Source organism: Balaenoptera acutorostrata, chromosome 9 (assembly GCF_949987535.1).
Source record: "Balaenoptera acutorostrata chromosome 9, mBalAcu1.1, whole genome shotgun sequence".
Lineage (NCBI taxonomy): Eukaryota > Metazoa > Chordata > Mammalia > Artiodactyla > Balaenopteridae > Balaenoptera > Balaenoptera acutorostrata.
This window is the reverse complement of record NC_080072.1, coordinates 13,930,253-13,951,615: the sequence shown is the minus strand read 5'-3', so window position 1 is coordinate 13,951,615 and position 21,363 is coordinate 13,930,253. Positions and strand designations below refer to the sequence as shown.

At 42.7% G+C, this 21,363-nt stretch overlaps 1 protein-coding gene across 3 annotated transcripts in view; it reads right to left on the bottom strand.

The window, feature by feature from the left end:
- Positions 1-4,277, bottom strand: part of LOC103003876 (mitochondrial carrier homolog 2) — a 44,607-nt gene extending 40,330 nt beyond the window's left edge. Inside the window, exons 1-3 of one of the 3 annotated variants that reach the window (XM_057552283.1) lie at positions 3,967-4,277; positions 1,683-1,767; positions 1,428-1,534 (exon numbers count right to left, since the gene is read on the bottom strand). In XM_057552283.1, coding sequence (XP_057408266.1) covers positions 1,428-1,534; positions 1,683-1,767; positions 3,967-4,053 — 279 coding nt within the window. In that variant the 5' untranslated portion in view covers positions 4,054-4,277. The other 2 variants (XM_007181231.2, XM_057552284.1) reach the window with 2 other exon arrangements.
- Positions 4,278-21,363: the final 17,086 nt, after the last annotated feature.

Here is a 21,363-nt window from a genome sequence, read left to right as displayed (position 1 = left end):
AACTCCATCACTCTGACCCATGGGCCACCCAAAATGCTGCTTCTAACATTCAGTCCACACACATGATGACAAGAGTAAGTACAATGAATAACAAAACTGCTTCCATGTGAGGAACTAACTGAAAAACCTCTCCAACTCAATTCAACAAAGTCTGAATAGAATTTAAAACCTAAGCCAATCAGATCATGAAACTGATTAACAAAACCATGATTTGCAAATCAAATGATAAAAAAGTAGAATTGGGGCAACATTAAAGCCTTAAAAAATACATGGAGGATTGTACCAAGTACTATTGGCAGTGGTTTTTTTTGGCTGAGCCTTGCAGAGTGTGGGATCTCAGTACCCTGACCAGGGATCGATCCCATGCCCTCTGCAGTGGAAGTGTGGAATCCTAACTACTGCACCGCCAGGGAATTCCCTGGACTGAGTACTACTGAAATAAACAGTCACAAATAAACACTATCCTGACTTTAACGTTTATCTTGTTAAGTTTAAAAAAAAAAAAGTTTGTAACAGAAAACATTTACTAGGAGTAACACTAGGAATAAGAGAAAAATAACATGAGAAAGAAATGTATGTTTTAACCAGCTTCCTTCCTCCTTCAAAGAAATAAAATGAGCTACACAGGGGCTCAAATGAGTGTACTTAATTTTTGCTCAGAACAACTGGTCCAGAGGAAGAAGCTTGCATAGATCAAAATCAATTACTTCATTTTATACAAATTCTCCTTGCTTCCCAGGGAAGAATTAAGAATGGGTATTTCAAGTAAATGTTTTTCAAGAGGAAGAAGGGCCATGGATGTAAAGACGTATATCTTTGAAACTGCTCTTGATCGGTAAAACAAACTGTACATAAAAGGTTATCTAGGGCTTCACTGGTGGCGCTGTGGTTAAGAATCCGCTAGCCAACGCAGGGGACATGGGTTCGAGCCCTGGTCCGGGAAGGTCCCACATGCCATAGAGCAACTAAGCCCATGCGCCACAACTACTGAGCCTGCGCTCTAGAGCCCACAAGCCACGACTACTGAAGCCCGTGCGCCTAGAGCCCATGCTCCACAACAAGAGAAGCCACCGCAATGAGAAGCCCGCGCACCACAATGAAGAGTAGCCCCCGCTCGCCGCAACTAGAGAAAAGCCCACGTGCAGCAACTAAGACCCAATGCAGCCAAAAATAAATAAATAAATTTAAAAAAAAAAAGGTTATCTAGCTCTGTGCTTTGTGACCACCTAGAGGGGTGGGATAGGGAGGATGGAAGGGAGACCCAAGAGGGAGGAGATATGGGGATATATGTATATGTATAGCTGATTCACTTTATTATAAAGCAGAAACTAACCCACCATTGTAAAGCAATTATACTCCAATAAAGATGTCAAAAAAAAAAAAAGGTTATCTAAATCTATGGGAAGATGGATTGATTTTCTTCTTACCTGTAAAACTTTACCATGGACCACAGTTCCAAGGACCCCTGAACACAGTCTTGGAGTTAAGCCTGTGAACAACCCACGCTTCCCATCGATGCTCGCAATGTGCTGAGCTAAGAACACAAGTCGGAGATTTACATTCTAGTTGAAAGTAATGGTTACATAGAAATTTCAAGGAAACATGCTTTCTATATATTTTTTCAGTAACTCCTATCACACCCTTCAATGTCCTCCAATTCCAAATAAATCAAAGACACTTACCATAACAAAAGAGACCTGGAAGCTGACAAACTTGCCGCCCAAAAATATTTCGTCCTATTGTTGGAGGAAGAGGCTCATATCCCACCTTTAGAAACAAGAGACTATATCAATACTAAGCAACATTCCCAGGAATGCCTGGGTTGCAAGGTCTTGAATAAAGAACAAATTTAGAGTTATAATTTTTAACACAAGTTAAAATGCAGTGTATATTTTCCAAGACAGTGATGAAGTATCATCCTTGTCAGTTGTGGTTTTTTTGTTTTTTTTTTTAATTTTGTCACTTGTTTAAGACTGGTTTCAATAAACTCCAAGTTTTCTTTTGGTTCAAATTCTACAAAGTAAACCATGTAGCTGAGATAGACTGGCATCAATCTGAAAATAGAGTAAGGGAATTTTTGTGTTAACAAAGCTACAGTTTACTGAGGACGGTCAAAAATATTTTCTAAAGAAATTCAAGCACATTTTAAATATTTGGACGAAGTGAGAAGACTAAGCCAGCATCAACTTCATATTTGGCTAGCAAAACAAACCACTCAAAAGGCAAATGCAGATACAGCTGGGGATAATTCATTTGGGAAATAATTACAAGCTAAGTCCATGTTAAAGGAGCAGAATGTCATGAACAATCTAACGAGTCATTTTAGAATTAATGTCATCATTTTATTTCTACAATATATTCAGACTCTTTAGTGCCAAAGGGATACTTGAGAGAATGAACGTTGTCGGACATGGTTTTGACTCTCCTGCTGTGATTCTCAACCTGTTCAATTAAAGAACTCCTGAAAGTGTCACTGTACAACTATTTTTAAAACTGAGTATTTGGGAATTTCACCAAAACCCCTGAGACACTTGGCAACACAAGCATGTTGTGCAATCAGGATTAAGGAGTTTTTGAGGCAAGAGCTCTGAATGTCATTAGAAAACCTTGCCTCCTGGATAAGGACTGAGTAATGGGCTTATATCAGATTTACTGCAAAATGCTTTTACCTCAGATATTATCTAGCTACAAATGTGCCAATTCTGTTTTAGATGTCACAATACATTTCAAAGATTTTGTTCTTTCTTTCTTTCATTTTTTGGCCACCTCTAGTGGCTTGAGGGGATCTTAGTTCCCAGATGAGGGATTAAACCTGGGCCTTCAGCAGTGAAAGCGTGGAGTCCTACCTGACCACTGAACCTCCAGGGAATTCCCTTTGTTCTTAATTTAAACAACTTATTTTACAATAGTTTTTTTACATATAGGTTCTGAATCCACAACGGTCAACTCAGCAACACATAATATGGATTAGTATCATTAACTCAAAAATAAGAAATGAGGCCTTCCCTAGTGTCTTGCATATTTTTGACAGAAAGGCAGATGGTGAGGACAGGGGTTCTATCCTTGGTACTATGCATGATGTAATTACGTCAACTCTCAACGAAAGTTAAAAAAATGAATGACCTGCCCGTCACAGGGAAATTCAGAAAGGCAACTGAACAATACTACCTAATGGTCTATCGTCAACTATAACCGGGTAAACTTGCCTGTGAATATAAAATACCATTTAAGAATTATTTCACAGTATATTAGAAACTAACATATATACTTAAACTCGATAAAACTTTCAGCTGAACTGATTTCACATCACTCTGACATGTGATTTTCACTGTCATGAGCCACATGGGCTGCTGTTGAAGAGGGTTCAGTGGATCCTTCCGAAATTTGACTCAGCAATCGCTTGATTATCACTTCTGAATGAACTCCTTGTGTTTCTCTGGGTATCTGGTGCTAAAATCTCAGAACAGAAGAGCAGTAGTAACAGCAACAAAAAAAGAGAAAACAAAAGCTAATAAAATGTTGGCTCCCCTCGAATTTCAAATTTGTCTTCAACAGATTTCACGTCTTGCGTTTGGGGCCGGGGAGGAGAGAAGGATGCTAATTTCAGAGCAGCGGAGAAGGAAAGGCTGGCAAGCCCTTGGCGGCGCCCAGCCAGGATCAACCTCAGGGAAGAGAAAACAAAGTTCAGGGGAGCCATCAGGCAGGGCAGGGCGGCAGCCGGATACCGGGAAAGGAGCGGGCCTCACGGCTTGGCTGGGAGGCGAGACCTCGGGAAGGCCCACGGGCAGTGGGAGCTCAGCGGGCGGTGGAAGTCGTCCCTGCCGGGAAGGAAGGGGCAGGCAGCAAAGAAGGAGCAGCATCTCAGGAGACTGAAGGCCCGGAAGGTTGGAGCCGGTTCTCAGGCGCCTTGGGCAGCGGCGACCGAACAGGGCGCCGGGCGAGGAAGGGAAAGGCGACGACTCATACCTGGATGAGCACCTTCACGTACATGAGCGGCTGGGACAGGATGGTGAGACCGGAGCCCAGGAGCACCTGACTGGCCGCGTCCGCCATGATGGCACCCGCGGACGGACAGACAGACGGAGCCACCAAGCTACCACGCCGATCCGGGATCACGTGCCAGGGCCGCCGGCTTCACTGGCCCGCCCGCGGCGCTGGAGCACGCACGCACCGGCGCGCGCCTCCCCGCGCAGTCCCCGCCCCGAGAATTGGCAAGGGCTCGCGAGCGGGCGCAGAAGTCGGGGCGGGGCTTGCGGGCCCGGGGCGCATGCGTTTTGGGGTGGAATCCGCGCCCTCCACTAGGACCAGCAGTTTCTCCTGCGCTTGCGCACGCTGGAAGCATCCGGGGGCAGAAGAATGGGCGTGGCGGTGGGGAGTGACCCTGACGGCAAAAGCAAGGTCAGAGGAGTGGAATGAATTGGAAAGGATTCGTCGATGTTCTTCGCCAATGCCCTTGCCCTTTTGGCATCAGCAACATAAGCTCCAAAGAGTATTCAGCATCAGAATCATAAACAATCTACTGGCCAACAAAACTAGATAAGTTTGAAAAATGAATCCATCAGGGGGTTGCTATACATGCACTCATTCATTCAGTTAATGTTAACTTCTCAGAGACGCCTTCTCGGGCGTCTATTTAAACTTACCTCCCCTTGGGGATTCCCTGGTGGCGCAGTGGCTGAGAATCTGCCTGCCAATGCAGGGGACACGGGTTCGAGCCCTGGTCTGGGAAGATCCCACATGCCACGGAGCAACTGGGCCCGTGAGCCACAACTACTGAGCCTGCGCGTCTGGAGCCTGTGCTCCGCAACAAGAGAGGCTGCGACAGTGAGAGGCCCGCGCACCGCGATGAAGAGTGGCCCCTGCTCGCCGCAACTAGAGAAAGCCCTCGCACAGAAACGAAGACCCAACACAGCCATAGATAGATAAATAAATAAATAAATAAATAAATAAACTTACCTCCCCTTTATTTCCTACTCCATAGTCTTGAAACACTTATCATTGTCTGAAATTTATTTATCTTTTTGTCTCCTCCACCAGAATGTAAACCCCGTTAATCCAGGAGCCGGGACAGCCTTTGTTCCTTGTATGTTCAGTGCCTGGCACATACTAAGTGCTCAATAAATATTTATTGCATAAATGAACAATTACTTCAGTGATTACCAGGCTACAGGTTATTAGAGGCAAAAAGAAAATGGCATTGTCCAACCCTTCAGTCCCAGCTCACATGTTCTATATCAACGCTTAGGCAGAGCCTGGTGCAGAGAATAAAGTGCGAGTGGAGACTTGCATTTCAATCTTGGCTCTCTTTCGTATCAAAATGATTCAGAAGTCATTTTATCTTATTCAGTTTTCAATTTTTGTATCTAAATCTAAGGATAACACTACTACCTGCCTCTCAGGATTATTATTGAGCGTTAAGTGAAATTGTGCATAGGATAAGATTTTTTAAAACTGTATATTGAAATACAAATGTTAGTTTTAATTAATATTGTCCTGGATTCAGCATGGTGCTAGAGAGGCAGTTTACAGAGCAGGAGGGAGCCTGGACTTTGGAGTCCAATTGACCTGGTCCAAATTTCACTTCTACCAATTATTAACTGTGTGACCTTAGGCAGGTCACACTTCTTTGAACCTTAAACAAATGAGTATAGTAATGTCTACTTCATACTGTTCTTGTGAGAATTGAATGAAATGATATGCCTACCCAGCTTGGCACATGGAAATATAATACCAAATTGTAGCTTTTAGAGTTAAAAGAAACTTACAAGTTGATTCTAACTAAATCCAGAAATTTTGATATCTAACCATAGAGACCATTTAGCAAGGGGACATTTTTTTCTGATTTTTAAAATAATTAATTAATTAATTAATTTTTGGCTGCATTGGGTCTTGATTGCTGTGCACGGGCTTTCTCTAGTTGCAGAGAGCGGCAGCTACTTTTCGTTGTGGTGCACGTGCTTCTCATTGCGTTGGCTTCCCTTGTCGTGGAGCACGGGCTCCAGGGCGCGCGGGCTTCAGTAGTTGTGGCTTGTGGGCTCTAGAGCGCAGGCTCAGTAGTTGTGGCACACAGGCTTAGTTGCTCCGAGGCATGTGGAATCTTCCCAGACCAAGGATCAAACCCGTGTCCCCTGCCTTGGCAGGCGGATTCTTAACCACTGTGCCACCAGGGAAGTCCCTGACTTTTTTTTTTTGAAGTGTAGTTGATGTACAATATTATATGTTACAAGTGTACAACACAGTGATTCACAGTTTTTAAAGGTTATGCTCTATTTATAGTTATTATAAAATATTGGCTATATTCCCTGTGTTGTACAATATATCCTTGTAGCTTATTTATTTTATACATAAAAGTTCATACCTCTTATTCCCCTACCCCTATCTTGCCCCTCCCCCCAGCAAGGGCACTCTTTATTCATGGATTTGTGCATTAGTGGTGCCAAGAAAATATCCACTGTGTTTGCCCCACTGTTGTCTGTGGGCACTGAGAAGTACAGAAACTTTTTTTTTTTTAATTTTTTATTTATTATTTATTTATTATTTTTATTTTTGGCTGTGTTGGGTCTTCGTTTCTGTGCGAGGGCTTTCTCCAGTTGCAGCAAGCGGGGGCCACTCTTCATCACGGTGCGCGGGCCTCTCACTATCGCGGCCTCTCTTGTTGCGGAGCACAGGCTCCAGACGCGCAGGCTCAGTAATTGTGGCTCACGGGCCTAGTTGCTCCGCGGCATGTGGGATCTTCCCAGACCAGGGCTCGAACCCGTGTCCCCTGCATTGGCAGGCAGACTCCCAACCACTGCGCCACCAGGGAAGCCCGGTACAGAAACTCTTGCACGAGTGTGTGGTTGCAGGGTGCAGGCTGTTCCACATTCTCCAGTGGTGCAGGGCAGAAGCTGCCCATGAAATTTTGGGAAGAGCCTGAAGAGAGGGAACTGAAGTTGTTGGCATAAGTAAGAGAAGTGCAAAAGGTACAGGGCTGCTAAATACAGCCGCCCAAGCTGTGCACTACACAAATCCAAAGGTGCCATTCACAAGGACTGTGATTTAAATGAATGGTGTTTCCTGGTCACAGTTCAATATGGTGACCTTAAGATGGTTGTACCTGGTGACCCATATTCGGGTGGTGAGAGGAAAAAGAAAAGTTAAAAGGGGCAGAAATAATTGGGAAAGGAAACAAAACTAGAACAGCATAGTGTCACTGAAGTCAAAAGTTTGGAAAAGAAAGGATGTCAGTAATGTCAAAAGCTGCCAAGAGGTCAGTCATAATAATGAAGCCCAAAGAAAGATGAGTGGATTTGTTGGTTAAAAGACTCCTGGGCTGGAAGGCAGTCTGAGAGAGATCAAAGGTCCTATACCTTTTTTCCCATTTTCCAAATCTGATTCTACCACTTGGCTAGTTGACAGCCTTGGATGAGTCATTTAAACAGCTTGTGCTGAAGTTGGGGTGAATAAACCCTCCTTCACTGGCTCATTGTGATAAATTTCAAAAGCTATCTGGCATTCCTTATTCCCCCTCTTTGCTTTATTTTTCTCTCTAACCTTTATCACCTTCTAAAGAATTATATAATTAAGGACCTCCCTGGTGGTCCAGTGGTTAAGAATCTGCCTTCCAATGTGGGGAACACGGGTTCGATCCCTGGTCGGGGAACTAAGATCCCACATGCTGTGGGGCAACTAAGCTCGCACGCTGCAACTACTGAGCATGCGAGCCACAACTAGAGAGCCCGTGTGCCGCAACTACAGAGCCCCCGTGCTCTGGAGCCTGCGCCTGCCACAAGTAGAGAGAAGCCCGTGTGCTGCAACAAAGAGCCCATGTGTCGCACTGAAATATATAGCAGGCTGAAACGAAGATCCCGCGTGCCTCAACTAAGACCTGACGCAGCCAAAAAAAAAAAAAAAATTATATAATTAATTTTAAAGTTTGTTCTGCACCCGGCCCCCCATCACACTAGAATATGAGGTATAGGAGGGCCGGGATTTTGTCTTTTTTTGGTTCACTGCTGCATTCTCAGTGCCTAGAACCATTGCCAGGCACATAGTTACTCAATAAGTATCTGTTGGAATAATTATTCCAGTGGAAACCTCTGGAATTTACTAGAGAGTGAGTGTATCAGTTTCCCTCCCAGGTCCAGACTGCTCATTCTTTCTCTGAGTTCCTTCCTCTTCCTCAGTTAACTATATAGATAAGATTATATCTCACAGTCCTCCCTCATGGATGTTTTTAAACTGCCTTAGTCTCAACTGAAATACTCATCTGTTCTCTTAATTAGGACATTCTGTGTGAGGTGACATAAAATCTCACCCAAACTGGTTGAGGCAGGAGGTGAGGAGAGGAAGGGAATTAAGTCATGCATGGCTGCATCCAGTATTTTAAAACATGTTGCCTAGACTGGGCCTCTTTCTCTCAGTTCTGCTTTATTCTTTTATTTTTTTTAAATAAATTTATTTATTTATTTATTTTTGGCTGCGTTGGGTCTTCGTTGCTGCGCGCGGGCTTTCTCTAGTTGCGGCGAGCGGGCTTCTCATTGCAGTGGCTTCTCTTGCTGCAGAACATGGGCTCTAGGCGCGCGGGCTTCAGTAGTTGTGGCACGCGGGCTCAGTAGTTGTAGCTCACAGGCTCTAGAGTGCAGGCTCAGTAGTTGTGGTGCACGGGCTTAGTTGCTCTGCAGCATGTGGGATCTTCCCAGACCAGGTCTCGAACCCGTGTGCCCTGCATTGGCAGGCGAATTCTTAACCACTGCGCCACCAGGGAAGCCCCTGCTTTATTCTTTATTGATTTTATTTATTCTCAGATAGGATCACTCCTCAGGGAGGTGTCCTGCAGCTTCTGCCTTATACTATCGCAGTCCTGAGACCTGACAAAGGAGCTACTCTCAACCCAAAAGTCCCAACAAACATGCTGGGGATTTGGATTGGATTGTATCCACACTCCTAAATTACTCACTGTGATCAGGGGGATGGGATATGCAGCTTAGCTGAGAACAGGCCACATGCCCTTCCTTGGAGCTGGAATGGAGCTTACGTTCTAGTGGGGAGCCCACCCAAAGTACATGACTGAGAGTGGCACAGTTTCCCCCAAAGGAAAATTGGGGTGCTGTTATCAGAAGAAAGGAAAATGACCACTGGACAGGCAGAAACAGCATTATATATTTAAACTAGAACGGTGCTATGAGAGTTAACTTATGCCTGGAACGTGGTAGGTTTTCAATAATTGTTGGTCCTCACTGTTTAATCAGTCAACACAGTTATTGAACCAACTGTAATACCAACACCTCATATTTTTAGAACAGGTTACAATTTCCAGGGCTTCTTCACACATTATTATCTCATTTGATTGTCATAACTACCCTATGAAGTGAGCAGGCAAGGGATTGTCCCTGCTTGTTTGTAAAGAGATGATCAACTTTAATGAGAAGACAACTTCAGAAAGGTTAGTGACTCTATCAAGACAGCTGGTAAGTTATGCTCTTACAACTAGAAATACAACTGCCAACACAGTGCTGGGAACTGAATCTCATATCACATGGCTCCTGCAGAATGTATGATCTAGTTAAGGACAGAAAGCTAAGATCCATGAACGTGTTGAGGGCTGAATTGTATCATAAATGCATAGAGAGGGAATTCCCTGGTGGTCCAGTGGTTAGGGGTCTGCACTCTCATTGCCGAGAGCCAGGGTTCAATCCCTGGTCTGGGAACTAAGATCCCATAATCCACACGACACGGACCAAAAAAAAAAAAATTCATAGAGAACAAAGAAATCTTTGAGAGAAGATTTAGATCTGAGTAGGCTTCTGAGAGGAAGCAGGACTTGAACTAAGGTTTGAAGGAGAGCAGATTCACTCATTCATTCATTTATTCATTCTCTCACGCAGCAAGTATTTTTTGAGAGCCCTCATCTAGTGGTTGGGTCCTGTCTAGAGAAACCCACATGGGCAGTGCTTGAGCAGCAGGAGCATGATTACAATGGAAGGAAATTTGTGTAGCAGGGATGGTTAGGACTGAGGTAAAACAGGTGAGGGAGGAAGGTCTGGGATGTTATTTATTTATTTATTTAGGCTGCACTGGGTTTAGTTGCGGCATGCAGACTCTTAGTTGTGGCATGCATGTGGAATCTAGTTCTCCGACCAGGGATCGAACCTGGGTCCCCTGCATTGGGAGCTCAGAGTCTTACCCACTGGACCACCAGGGAAGTCTTGGTCTGGGAAGTTTTGATTGTGAGGCCATAGGGAGCTCTACTGGCTTTTAAATGGGGAACAGACAGTACAAGTGGGAAGCCCACTTGGCTAGGAGTCAGAAACCCAGAAGTGCTGCTCTTATTTGCTTTAAGACCTTGGGTTCATGTGCCTCTCCAGGCTTGAGTTTCCCCATCTAACAAAATAGCAAGGCTGAGGAGCTCCAGTGTACCATGCAGGTGAAGATCTCTGGGTTTGTAGGACTTCAGCAGAAGACGAGTTCTGGGCTCATGACAGGGATGAACTGGACAGCAAAGATGCCATCCTGCTTCTTTCCCAAGACCACCCTCATCTGCAGGCCTGCTTTCCAGCTCTGCTCCTCCCTCCCCCAACAGGAACCATCCTCTCCCCCAGACTTTTATCTTGCTTGCTCTCCAATACTAACACAGTCAGAGAAGGACAAGAGGGGGTTCTTTTTCTATGGCTCTCTTTTTGGAGGAAGAAAACTTTTCCCAGATTCCTCCCCTGGTAGACTTCTTCTCATGAATCACTGGACAAAAGTGGGTCACCTGCCACCCGCTGACCCAATGGTTGGCCCAGACCAGTGGTTCTCAACAGGGGGTGATTTTGCCCCCTGGGAGACATTTGGCAATACCTGGAGACAGCAATAGTGCAGCTGTTGAGAAATCCTGGCCTAGTCTAAGGTGTGTTATTCTTTAAAATTCTCTTAGATTTGATTCTGTAATATTTTATTTGGGATTGTAACATTGATACAAGTGAGGTTGGTCTGTAATTTTCTTTTTGTGTGCTGGTGCTGTCTTTGGTATCAATGTTATACAATACAGTATTGATTTTTTTAAAAAGAGGCTATTCTTTTTTAATCCTTTAGAACATTTAAATATTGTTGCAATTATCTTTTTCTTAAAGTTGTGGTAGAATAACCCCATGAAACTATCTGGGCTTGGGGCTCTTTTGCGGGGGGGTGGGTGGCGGTTGCTTTTTGACACATTCCTTATTTCTTTTAAGGCACTTTGTTTCAATTTTCCATCTCTTTTGATAATTTATATTGTCTAGAAAATTATTTCATCCAAATTTTCAAATTCAGTTACATATAGCTAAGCAAAGTAGCCTCTTATGATTCCTTTTTTTTAAGGCTCCTATATATTTTTTCTTTTTCATATACTTTTCCATTATGGTTTATTATAGGATATTGAATATAGTTCCCTGTGCTATACAGTGGGATCTTATTGTTTATCCATCCTGTGTATAACAGTTTGCATCTGCTGGTCCCAAACTCCCACTCCAACCCTTCCCTGCCCAACTGCCTTGGCAACCACAAGTCTGTTCTCTATGTCTGTGAGTCTGTTTCCGTTTTGCAGATCAGTTCATTTGTTTACGATTCCTTTTTAATATATGCTGAATCTGTGGTTATTTCCCATTAAAATCATTGCTTATCTGGTGTCTTTGTATCTTCTCCCTTTTCTTTCCTGATTAGGTTCACCAATATTTTAACTCTTCCATTGCTTTTTTCCCCCCAGATGATCAGTATACTGTTGAACAATTTCAGTGAGAGCAAATAAAAGCTCTTGAGGCTGGCAGATAAAAACAAACGTTTTAATGCAGAAGACAGAAAAGCTAGAAAGAGAGTTAAGCAGATCGACCTGATAGAATCAGAGCCCGTACTTGTGCTCAAAAGGAAAGAAGACCATGTAGCAGAGTGAGTGGCACTTACAACTTTTCTCACAGCAAAGAGAAAACAATTATTTTGGCAGCCCATCTACTAGTTGGGATTGTTATACTTTAGAGATTACAAAGGTGGCTAGTTCTAGAACCAAGCCTGCCTGTTTTTAAAAAACTTTTCTTGTTTAAGAATATGCATTTTGTCCTTTACTGCTTTGCCTATCCTTGGCAACTGGCCCAACAGAGGCTTGTGAAATTGAGGAAACCCTTTGGACTCCCTGCCAGGTTATGTAGGAGTCATTCCAGTTCAACTAGCTCTCAGATGTATTGACTGCTTTCCGTTTGTCCCCCAATTAATCATTTCTATTACTAACTCTGGTAATTCCTTCCATCTGCTTTCCTTGACTTCAGTTTTTCTAACTTCTTTTTTTTAAATTAATTTTTATTGGAGTATAGTTGATTTACAGTGTTGTTAGTTTCTGCTGTACAGCAAAGTGAATCAGTTATACATATACCTATATCTACTCTTTGTAGATTCTCTTCCCATATAGGTCATTACAGAGTATTGAGTAGAGCTCCCTGTGCTATACAGTAGGTTCCTATCTATTTGAAATTTATTTATTTAATTTATTTATTTTTGGCAGCGTTGGGTCTTCATTGTTGCATGTGGGCTTTCTCTAGTAGCGGCGAGCGGGGGCTACTCTTCATGCGGTGTGTGGTCTTCTCATTGCAGCGGCCTCTCTTGTTGCGGAGCGTGGGCTCTAGGCACGTGGGCTTCAGCAGTTGTGGCATGAGGGCTCAATAGTCATGGCTCTTGGGCTGTAGAGCGCAGGCTCAGTAGTTGTGGCGCATGGGTGTAGTTGCTCTGCAGCACGTGTGATCTTCCTGGACCAGGGATTGAACCTGTGTCCCCTGCTTTGGCAGGTGGATTCTTAACCACTGCGCCACCAGGGAATTCCCTAGGTTCTTATCTATTTTATATATAGTAGTGTGTATATGTCAATCCCGATCTCCCAATTTATCCTTCCTTGCCTTTCCCCCTTGGTAACCGTAAGTTTGTTTTCTACATCTGTGACTCTATTTCTGTTTTGTAAATAGGTTCATTTGAACCATTTTTTTAGATTCCACATATAAGCGATATCATATGATATTTGTCTTTGTCTGACTTAACTTCACTCATGTTCTAACTTCTTAAGTTAGATGCTGTGTTCATTTCCTATTGCTGCCATAACAAATTGCCACAAACTTAGTGGCTTAAAGAGATACAAGTTTATTATCTGACAGTTCTGCAGGTCAGAAGTCCAGGAGGAGTGGCTGATATCCAGCTCTGGGTCCCACAAGGTTGAAATCAAGACATTGGCCCACTGGGTTCTTATCTAGAAGCTTTGGGCGAGAAGTTACTTACAGGCTCGTTCAGGTTGTTGGCAGAACTCAAGTTCAGTTCCACATAGTCATAGGACTGAGGTTCACATTTCCTTGTTGTTGTTGGCCAGTTTTCTCAGCTTCTGGAGACTGCTAACAGTTCCCTGACTTCATCTTCGTAAGCTGGCAATGGTGGGTCCAGCCTTTCTCATGCTTCAAATTTCTCTGATCTCCTGCCTACTAATCTCTTCTGCCTCTTCTTCTACCCCATCTTTCTGATGAAGTCTTCTACTTTCCTCTTCTGCTTTTAAGATTTCATGTCATTACACCTGACCTACCTAGATAATCCAGAATAATTTCCCTATTTTAATGTCAGCTGATTAATAACCTTAATTCCATCTGCAAAACCCTTTCATAGCAGTACCTAGATTAGTGTTTTGATTAAATAAGCAGAAGACAGGAATCTTGGGGGAGACCTTTAGAATTCCGCCTACTATAGAGGCTTACTTCTTTCATTGTTACCCTTTCGTGTTCATTACCATAAACATTGAACATCATTCTTTTTTTTTTTTTGGCCGCACTGGGCAACATGGGGGATCTTAGTTCCCCGAGGAAGGGATCAAACCCGTGCCTCCTGCAGTGGAAGCAAGAGTCTTAACCCTGGGACCACCAGGGAAGTTCCCCCATCCCCACCAAGCATTCAAGTATGAATTTCCCTTTGAGCACTGCTTTAGCTCATAGATTCTAATATGTTCTTCAATAGTTAGGAATTTTGGTTTTGTTTTCTTCTTTGACCAAAGATTTGTTTGAGAGAACTTTTTGATATCTTAGTGGCAGTTTTCGTTTTTACCTCCCGGATAATATTCATTACTAGTTTTATTGTTTTGTGTTCAGAGAATGTTGACTTTTCTATTTATACTCTTTGAAATTTTATTTATAAATTGATTTATTTGCTTTGTGACTTAATATATGAGTGATTTTTGGTTGTTCCATGAGCATTAACAAAGGACATTTTTTTTTCAGGTTTAAATGTTTTGTGTGTGTGTGTGTGTGTATTTTAGTTTTTGTCTACTTGATCAAAGAAAAGTGAAATAAAATCTGCAATATTAATGTGTATCTGTCTAATTCTTCTTGCATTTCCAGCAGTTTTCTCTTTATAATTGTTGATACCATTTTATTTGGTATAGAGAATTTGTTAACTACTAGAGCTTCATTGTATATTGCACCCTTTCCGATAGTTTGTCTTGTTAAATGCTTTTGGCCTTGAATTCTACCTTATCTCATGCTTAGACTATGGTCCTTTATATCTTTTTGTTTGCATTTACTTAGTGTTTGTCTGCCCTTTCTATATTTCTCTCTTTTTTTTTTGTCCGCACCCCGACAAGTCCTAACCACCGGACTGTCAGGGAATTCCCCCTCTTTCATTTTTAATCTTTCTTGGTTACTTCGTTTTAGGTGTCTGTTTTATATGCCATATACTTGGTGGGTTTTGTTTTGTGATTCAACCTGAAAATCTACAGTCATTCCACTGTGTCCATGGGGTCCGCATCCGTGGATTCAACCAACTGCAGATCAGATTCACGGATTGAAATTTTCTTTTAATAGACGAATTCAGCCAATTTACATTTCTTGATATGACAAATACTTTTGGTCATAGTTTTGTTATTATGCTTTACAAATTTTTTCCAACATTAAAAAAAGTGTTTACAACTTTAAAAATAGTTTTTTGTTGATAGCTTAAAAATAAGCTTTTACGATATGAACTATTTCTTTTTGAGTGTGCGTAGGTATATTTGAAAGGTTTCTGTTGTATATATAGTGGCTATTTTGGTGACCACAACTTTATATACTATACCTTATTCTCTCCTTTTTTTTTTTTTTTTTGAAATTCACGTTCTTTTATTTATTTATTTATGACTGTGTTGAGTCTTCGTTTCTGTGCGAGGGCCCTCTCCAGTCGCGGCGAGCGGGGACCACTCTTCATCGCGGCGCGCGGGCCTCTCACCGTCGCGGCCTCTCCCGTTGCGGAGCACAGGCTCCAGACGCGCAGGCTCAGCAATTGTGGCTCACGAGCCCGGTTGCTCCGTGGCATGTGGGATCTTCCCAGACCGGGGCTCGAACCCGCGTCCCCCGCACCGGCAGGCAGATTCCCAACCACTGCGCCACCAGGGAAGGCCCTATTCTCTCTTTATTAGGCAGTATCTATTCAGTCCGTACTCTGAGCACTGTTGAAATAAATTTTTATTCACTTCTTTCCCTTCCCCATCTCCATCATCTTCCTGCCTTCCAGGTTCCAGTTAACTGTATTCTTGTATTTCAGTGTTCACACATGGTATCTCTAAGTGTTCATATTTATAACTTTAAATATACTTATTACTTGATTTATCAACTTTACATATCTTTTTATGAAATCAGCATCATCACACTACTTTTCACCTTTACTCCTCTTTCTCTCTCAACTATTGTTATAAGTGTAATTAACATATTGCAGGTTTGGGAATTCCTTGGCAGTCCAGTGGTTAGGACTCTGCACTTTCACTGCGGAGGGTGTGGGTTCAATCCCTGGTTGGGGAACTAAGATCCCACAAGCCACCCGGCCAAAAAACATATTGCTAGGTTAATATTTTCATTCCATTTTATAAGAAAAGACATTCACATTTTTAAAAGTCCCAAGACTAGAATAAAATAAAATGGCTTTCATATTCTCTATGAGTCCTTTTGGTGAAGTTGTCTCCATTCATCTCTCAGTTGGCTAAAGTTCATTTTCTAGCAGATTTTTTAAAAAAGGATCATGGGGTACTTCCCTGGTGGCACAGTGGTTAAGAATCTGCCTGCCAATGCAGGGGACGTGGGTTTGAGCCCTGGCCCGGGAAGATCCCACATGCCGTGGAGCAACTGAGCCTGTGCGCCACAACTGCTGAGCCTGCGCTCTGGAGCCCGCGAGCCACAACTACTGAGCCCGTGTGCCACACCTACTGAGCCCGTGTGCCACAACTACTGAGCCTGCGTGCCACAACTGCTGAGGCCCGCGCGCCTAGAGCCCGTGCTCTGCAACAAGAGAAGCCACAACAATGAGAAGTCCGTGCACTGCAGCGAAGGGTGGCCCCCACTTGCCGCAACTAGAGGGAGCCCACACACAGCAACAAAGACCCAACACAGCCAAAAATAAAAACAAATAAATAAATTTATAAAAAAGAAAAAAAAAATCTGCCTGCCAATGCAGGGGACACGGGTTCCTGGTCCGGGAAGATCCCACATGCCGCGGAGCAACTAAGCCCATGAGCCACAACTACTGAGCCTGCACTCTAGAGCCTGCGAGCCACAACTATTGAAGCCTGTGCACCTAGAGCCGGTGCCCCACAACAAGAGAAGCCACCGCAATGAGAAGCCCGTGCACCGCAACAAAGAGTAGCCCCTGCTCGCCACAACTAGAGAAAGCCCGCACGCAGCAACAAAGACCCAACGCAGCCATAAATAAATAAATAAAACAAACAAACAAAAACAAAGGATCATGGAAAATACATTCCTTCACTATATGCATGTTAAAGATTTTAATCTTTTTGCCTGGATGCCTTAATTTCACTTTGAATTTCAATACCTTTATGAAGGCATGTCTTAGTGCAGTTTATTTTTGTTGTTATTGTTAATTTTTCTGAGAGGTGTGATCTTTTAATATGCAGATTTTTTAATGCTGGTAGATTGAATTATGTCTTTTTTTTACAATTTAATACTATGTTTTGAATATTCTATTAATATAATTCAAAAATAAAAACATATGAAAGGTGAGGACTGTTAAAGTAGGTTGTAAAGCAATGTATACAATATGACCTCATTTAACGAAAATTCATTTTTTAAAAAAGATATGAAAATATTAAAAGTAATTTGTTAACTATGATCATCTCTGGTGATAGCAATATTGTGTTTTTATTTCCTTATTTTTGCTTAACTGATTCTCTAATTTTCTTTAATAAATCTGTATTGTTTTACAATACTAAAAGGCATGAGGGGAAATCCTTTCCAGGGCTTTTGGAAAGCCTTTCCTAGCCATCACCGGTGATGTCATGTAGACAGCAAGTGCTCCTCATATAATGTGATGAGAAGGGCATTTGGCTTCTGTGACATTCTTTCCAAAAACCCATAACACCAATCAAATCATAAGCCCAATTTGAGGACTATTCTACAAAATACCTAACCGTTGTTCTTCAAAACTGTCAAAATCATGAAAAATAAGGAAAGACTGGGAAATCGTCACAGACCAGAGGAGATCGAAGAAATATGACAGCGAAAAGCAATGTGATGTCTGGATTGGATCCTGGAGTAGAAAAAGGACATTAAAGGGAAAACTGGTGAAATTCCAATGAAGTCTGGAGTTCAGTTCATAGCAACGTACCAATGTTTTGTTGGTTTTGTTGGTTGTGATGTACGACAGCATCAGGGGAAACCGAAACTGAGCGAGAGGTATACGGGAACACTGTCGTATTAATTTTTCTGTAAATGAAAAATTATTCCAAAATAAAAAAGGTTATTTTTAAAAAGAAGAAGAAGAAGAAAAGACACACAGGAACAGATGTCCTTTCACTGGGTGTTGTTGGATCTGGTGGTTGCCTGGGTCTGCTATAGCCGTACAACCAACAGAGCGGAGTTCACTTGAGGACGAAGTTGGCACCGAAGGTGACAGACAGATGATGATGATAAGGAAGATGATAAGGCCTGAATCTTTGATGATGCCAGTGAGCTGCTAAATAAATTAAGCAGTCTTGGAGCTGCCCTACATCTGGACTTCTTATTTGTATGAAGCAATAACTGTGTTTTGTTTGAATTCTGTTTTTCCTCCTGTGGACTGTGGTTGAAATCATTCTAGTTAGGAAAGGCAGCTGAGGGACTTCCCTGGTGGTCCAGTGGGTAAGACTCCAAGCTCCCAATGCAGGGGGCCTGGGTTCGATCCCTGGTCGGGGAACTAGATCCCACATGCAGGCTGCAACTAAGAGTTCGCATGCCACAACTAAGAGACCGCAGGCAGCTGAGTAAACAAATTGGTGCACTGAAGTGTTTCAAGTGCTGAGGTCAAAGTCTCCAGAAGGCAAAGGAAGGACTGGTGAGCCCTGCCCGGGAAATGGCAGCAAGAACAGTTTTGCAGAGTGGGCTACTATTTGGGCTGAGTCTTGAAAGGTGACAGGTGTTTGCTAAGTAATGAGGTGGGAGGTGTGGGAGGGAGCTGGGAGGGGCAGTTAATGTTCTAGATTCCCAGGGAGTCAGAGCTGGAGGCTGAGGTGGCAACAGGGCCCTATCAGAGATGGGCCCCTGCAAGGTGACCAACGTGATCAGATTGGCCTTGTAATGGGCTCATCTTGGCCGCTCTGCCAAAGAAAGCTCAGCTGGGAGACCAGATCTAACAGTTTAGGAGGACGATGACAACTTGAACTAAGTGGGTAGAGAGAAGTCTATGGATTTACTTAGGAGGTAGAGTCACCGGTACCTGATGAGTGTTGAGGTACAGAGTTACATGGTAACGATAGTGGCACTTCTATCAAGAGAGAGAAGACATGGGAGCCTCCTGTTTAAGGAAAAGATAACAGAATAATTCCATTTTGGACATGTTGCCTTTGAGGTACAGAGGGAAACTAAGTGGAGATGGAGGGGAGACGGTTGGATCTAGGGGTCTGGGGTGTAGGAGGGGCTGACGCAGTGTCATCATGGCTTACAGGCATCAAGGATGGGTGGAGATCACTCATGTAGGGAATGTAGAGGAAGAAGCCCTGGGACACATTCAGGGAGCTAAGATAAGTGGTGTCTCAGGAGACAAGAGGCCATATTGCGTTGTGAGATGAATATCCTAGAACTGTGCTGTCCAATAGAGATATAATGCCGGCCACAATATATAATTTCAATATTTTTAGTAGTTACATTAAAAAAGTGAAAAGAGGGAATTCCCTGGTGGTCCAGTGGTTAGGACTCTTTGCTTTCAGCGCTTTCACTGCTGAGGGCCTGGGTTCAATCCCTGGCCGGGGAACTAAGATCCTGCAAGCCACGTAGCGCAGCCAATAAAAAAATTAAAAAAGTAAAAAGAAACAGGTAAAATTAATTAATAGTATATTTCACCCAAAATATTATTTCAACATGTAATCAATATAAAAATATTAATGAGATTTTTACAAGTCTTTTTTTGGTACTAAGTCCTTGAAATCTGATACATATTCACATCTCAGTCTGGACCAGCCCCATTTCAAGTGCTCCATGGCCACCTGTGGTTTGTGGCTGCCGAATTGGACAATTCGAGACTGAGGCAGATCTAGGTTCAAATCCTTGGGGAGACCAACTTTTCTCATCTGTGAAATAGGGGCATAGTATCTATCTCCCAAGTAAAGGTAAAGCTCTTGACACATCGTGGGCCTACAAAAAATGGGAGGTGAGAACTTTTAGAAGGTGGGGAGTGGAGACAGCAAGGAATGCAAACTTTACAGGACATGACAGAAGGTTTTGTCTTTTCTTTAAAGATGAGAAGGGCTTGGCATGTTTTTGGGCTACAGGGAAGTTGCCGGTAGAGAGAGAGAAATACAGAAGAGGGAATAAAGCAAAGCAGAAAGTTTGAGAAAAGTTGGGGAGATGGAATTGAAACATAGGTGGAGAGGTTAGCCTTAAACCTGAAACTGGGCACTTTTTTCTCTAAAAACAAAGGAAAGGAAGGCAGGGTGGACAAGAGTAACGGCCACTAACCATTCCTGAGAGCCTTTTACGTGTAGGGCACTCTAATAAGTGCATTATGTGCATTCTCTCATCCTGAAAGGTGGGTCCTGCTAGTGTTCCCATTTCACAGATGAGGAAGTTGAGTCTTTGAGAGAGTAACTTGCCTAAGGTCATAAAACCAGTAAAGCCAGCATTTGAACCCAGACATTCTGATGCCAGAGTCTAGATTTTTGTTTTAGGTAGAATGTTCCTTATTTTGCCTTTGTCTCATGTTTCATGATTAGATTCAGGGTATGCATTTCCAGCCAGAATACTACATATGTGATGTGTTCTCAGGCGTCGCATCAGAATTACATGATGTCAATCCACTCCTCAGTGGTCACTCAGTCAAGATGTTGTCCAATTTCTTCATCACATAGTTAACTATTTTTTCCTTTACAGCTAGTAAGCAATCTGAGTGGAGACACTTTGAACCCATGCAAATATCCTGCTCCTCATATTTCCTTCTAAATTTAGCCTCCATTGGTGATTCTTGCCTGACTCATTTTACTATGGTGGTTGCAAAATGTTGATTCCAACTCCAGCACTCCTTCTGCATTCACCATTTGACTCTCAGCATTCATTCTACTTTCTTTCTCTTCTCTCTCTCTCTCCCTTTCTCATTAATATGAACTCACTGATTCCTAATTTTTTCAATGGGTTATAATTTATGAATGTCCTTAATCATTTTGGTACCTAATATCCCAGCTTTGGCTGGTGGCAGCTCCTTCAAGCTGGCTCCTTTGTCCTATGAAATGCCTCCTACTAATTTTTTTTTTTAAGTACTTTCTTACTTTTTGGCATAACAAAATATTCCAGGCTGCTCATCTCATATTTGCAATGTACCAGCCCTGGAAGCAGCCATTTCTCTAATGAACCCTGATTCCCTTCAGAGGGGAACGGTATGAGAGTACAAGATCTCAGTGCAAAATATGCTTATTGCTAATGGGGTGTGTCTGATTTTAGGCCCTCTTAGCAGACAGAGCTGAATATATATACATGTGAATATACATACCTATACATATTTTAGAAATCATGAGTGCACACTGATATCTCCAATTCCAATCCACTTCCACAGGGTTTTTTCTTGTTTCCCTCCATTAAATATTTGTATGTTTCTTTTTCCAGATTGAGAACCCTGGCTCTTAACAACATCAACACATTTATTCATTTGCCCGATCATGTAATACACCTAAAATAGTTTCAGAATCATTTTGCCAATACAAGTACATAAACAAACCTACTAAAAAGAGTTGAGAATTTGTTTGTAGTTTTCTCCCTCCCCCACCCCACCAGAGCCTAGCTTCTTTCTTGACCACTTCGTCCTAACAAGACTGTTTGCTGGGAGGGAGTGGGGACTTGAGGAAAGGGAGGGGGTGTAAAATAGCCACGGAGAAGGAAGGGTGAGAGAACTTCCATATCAGCAGCACAG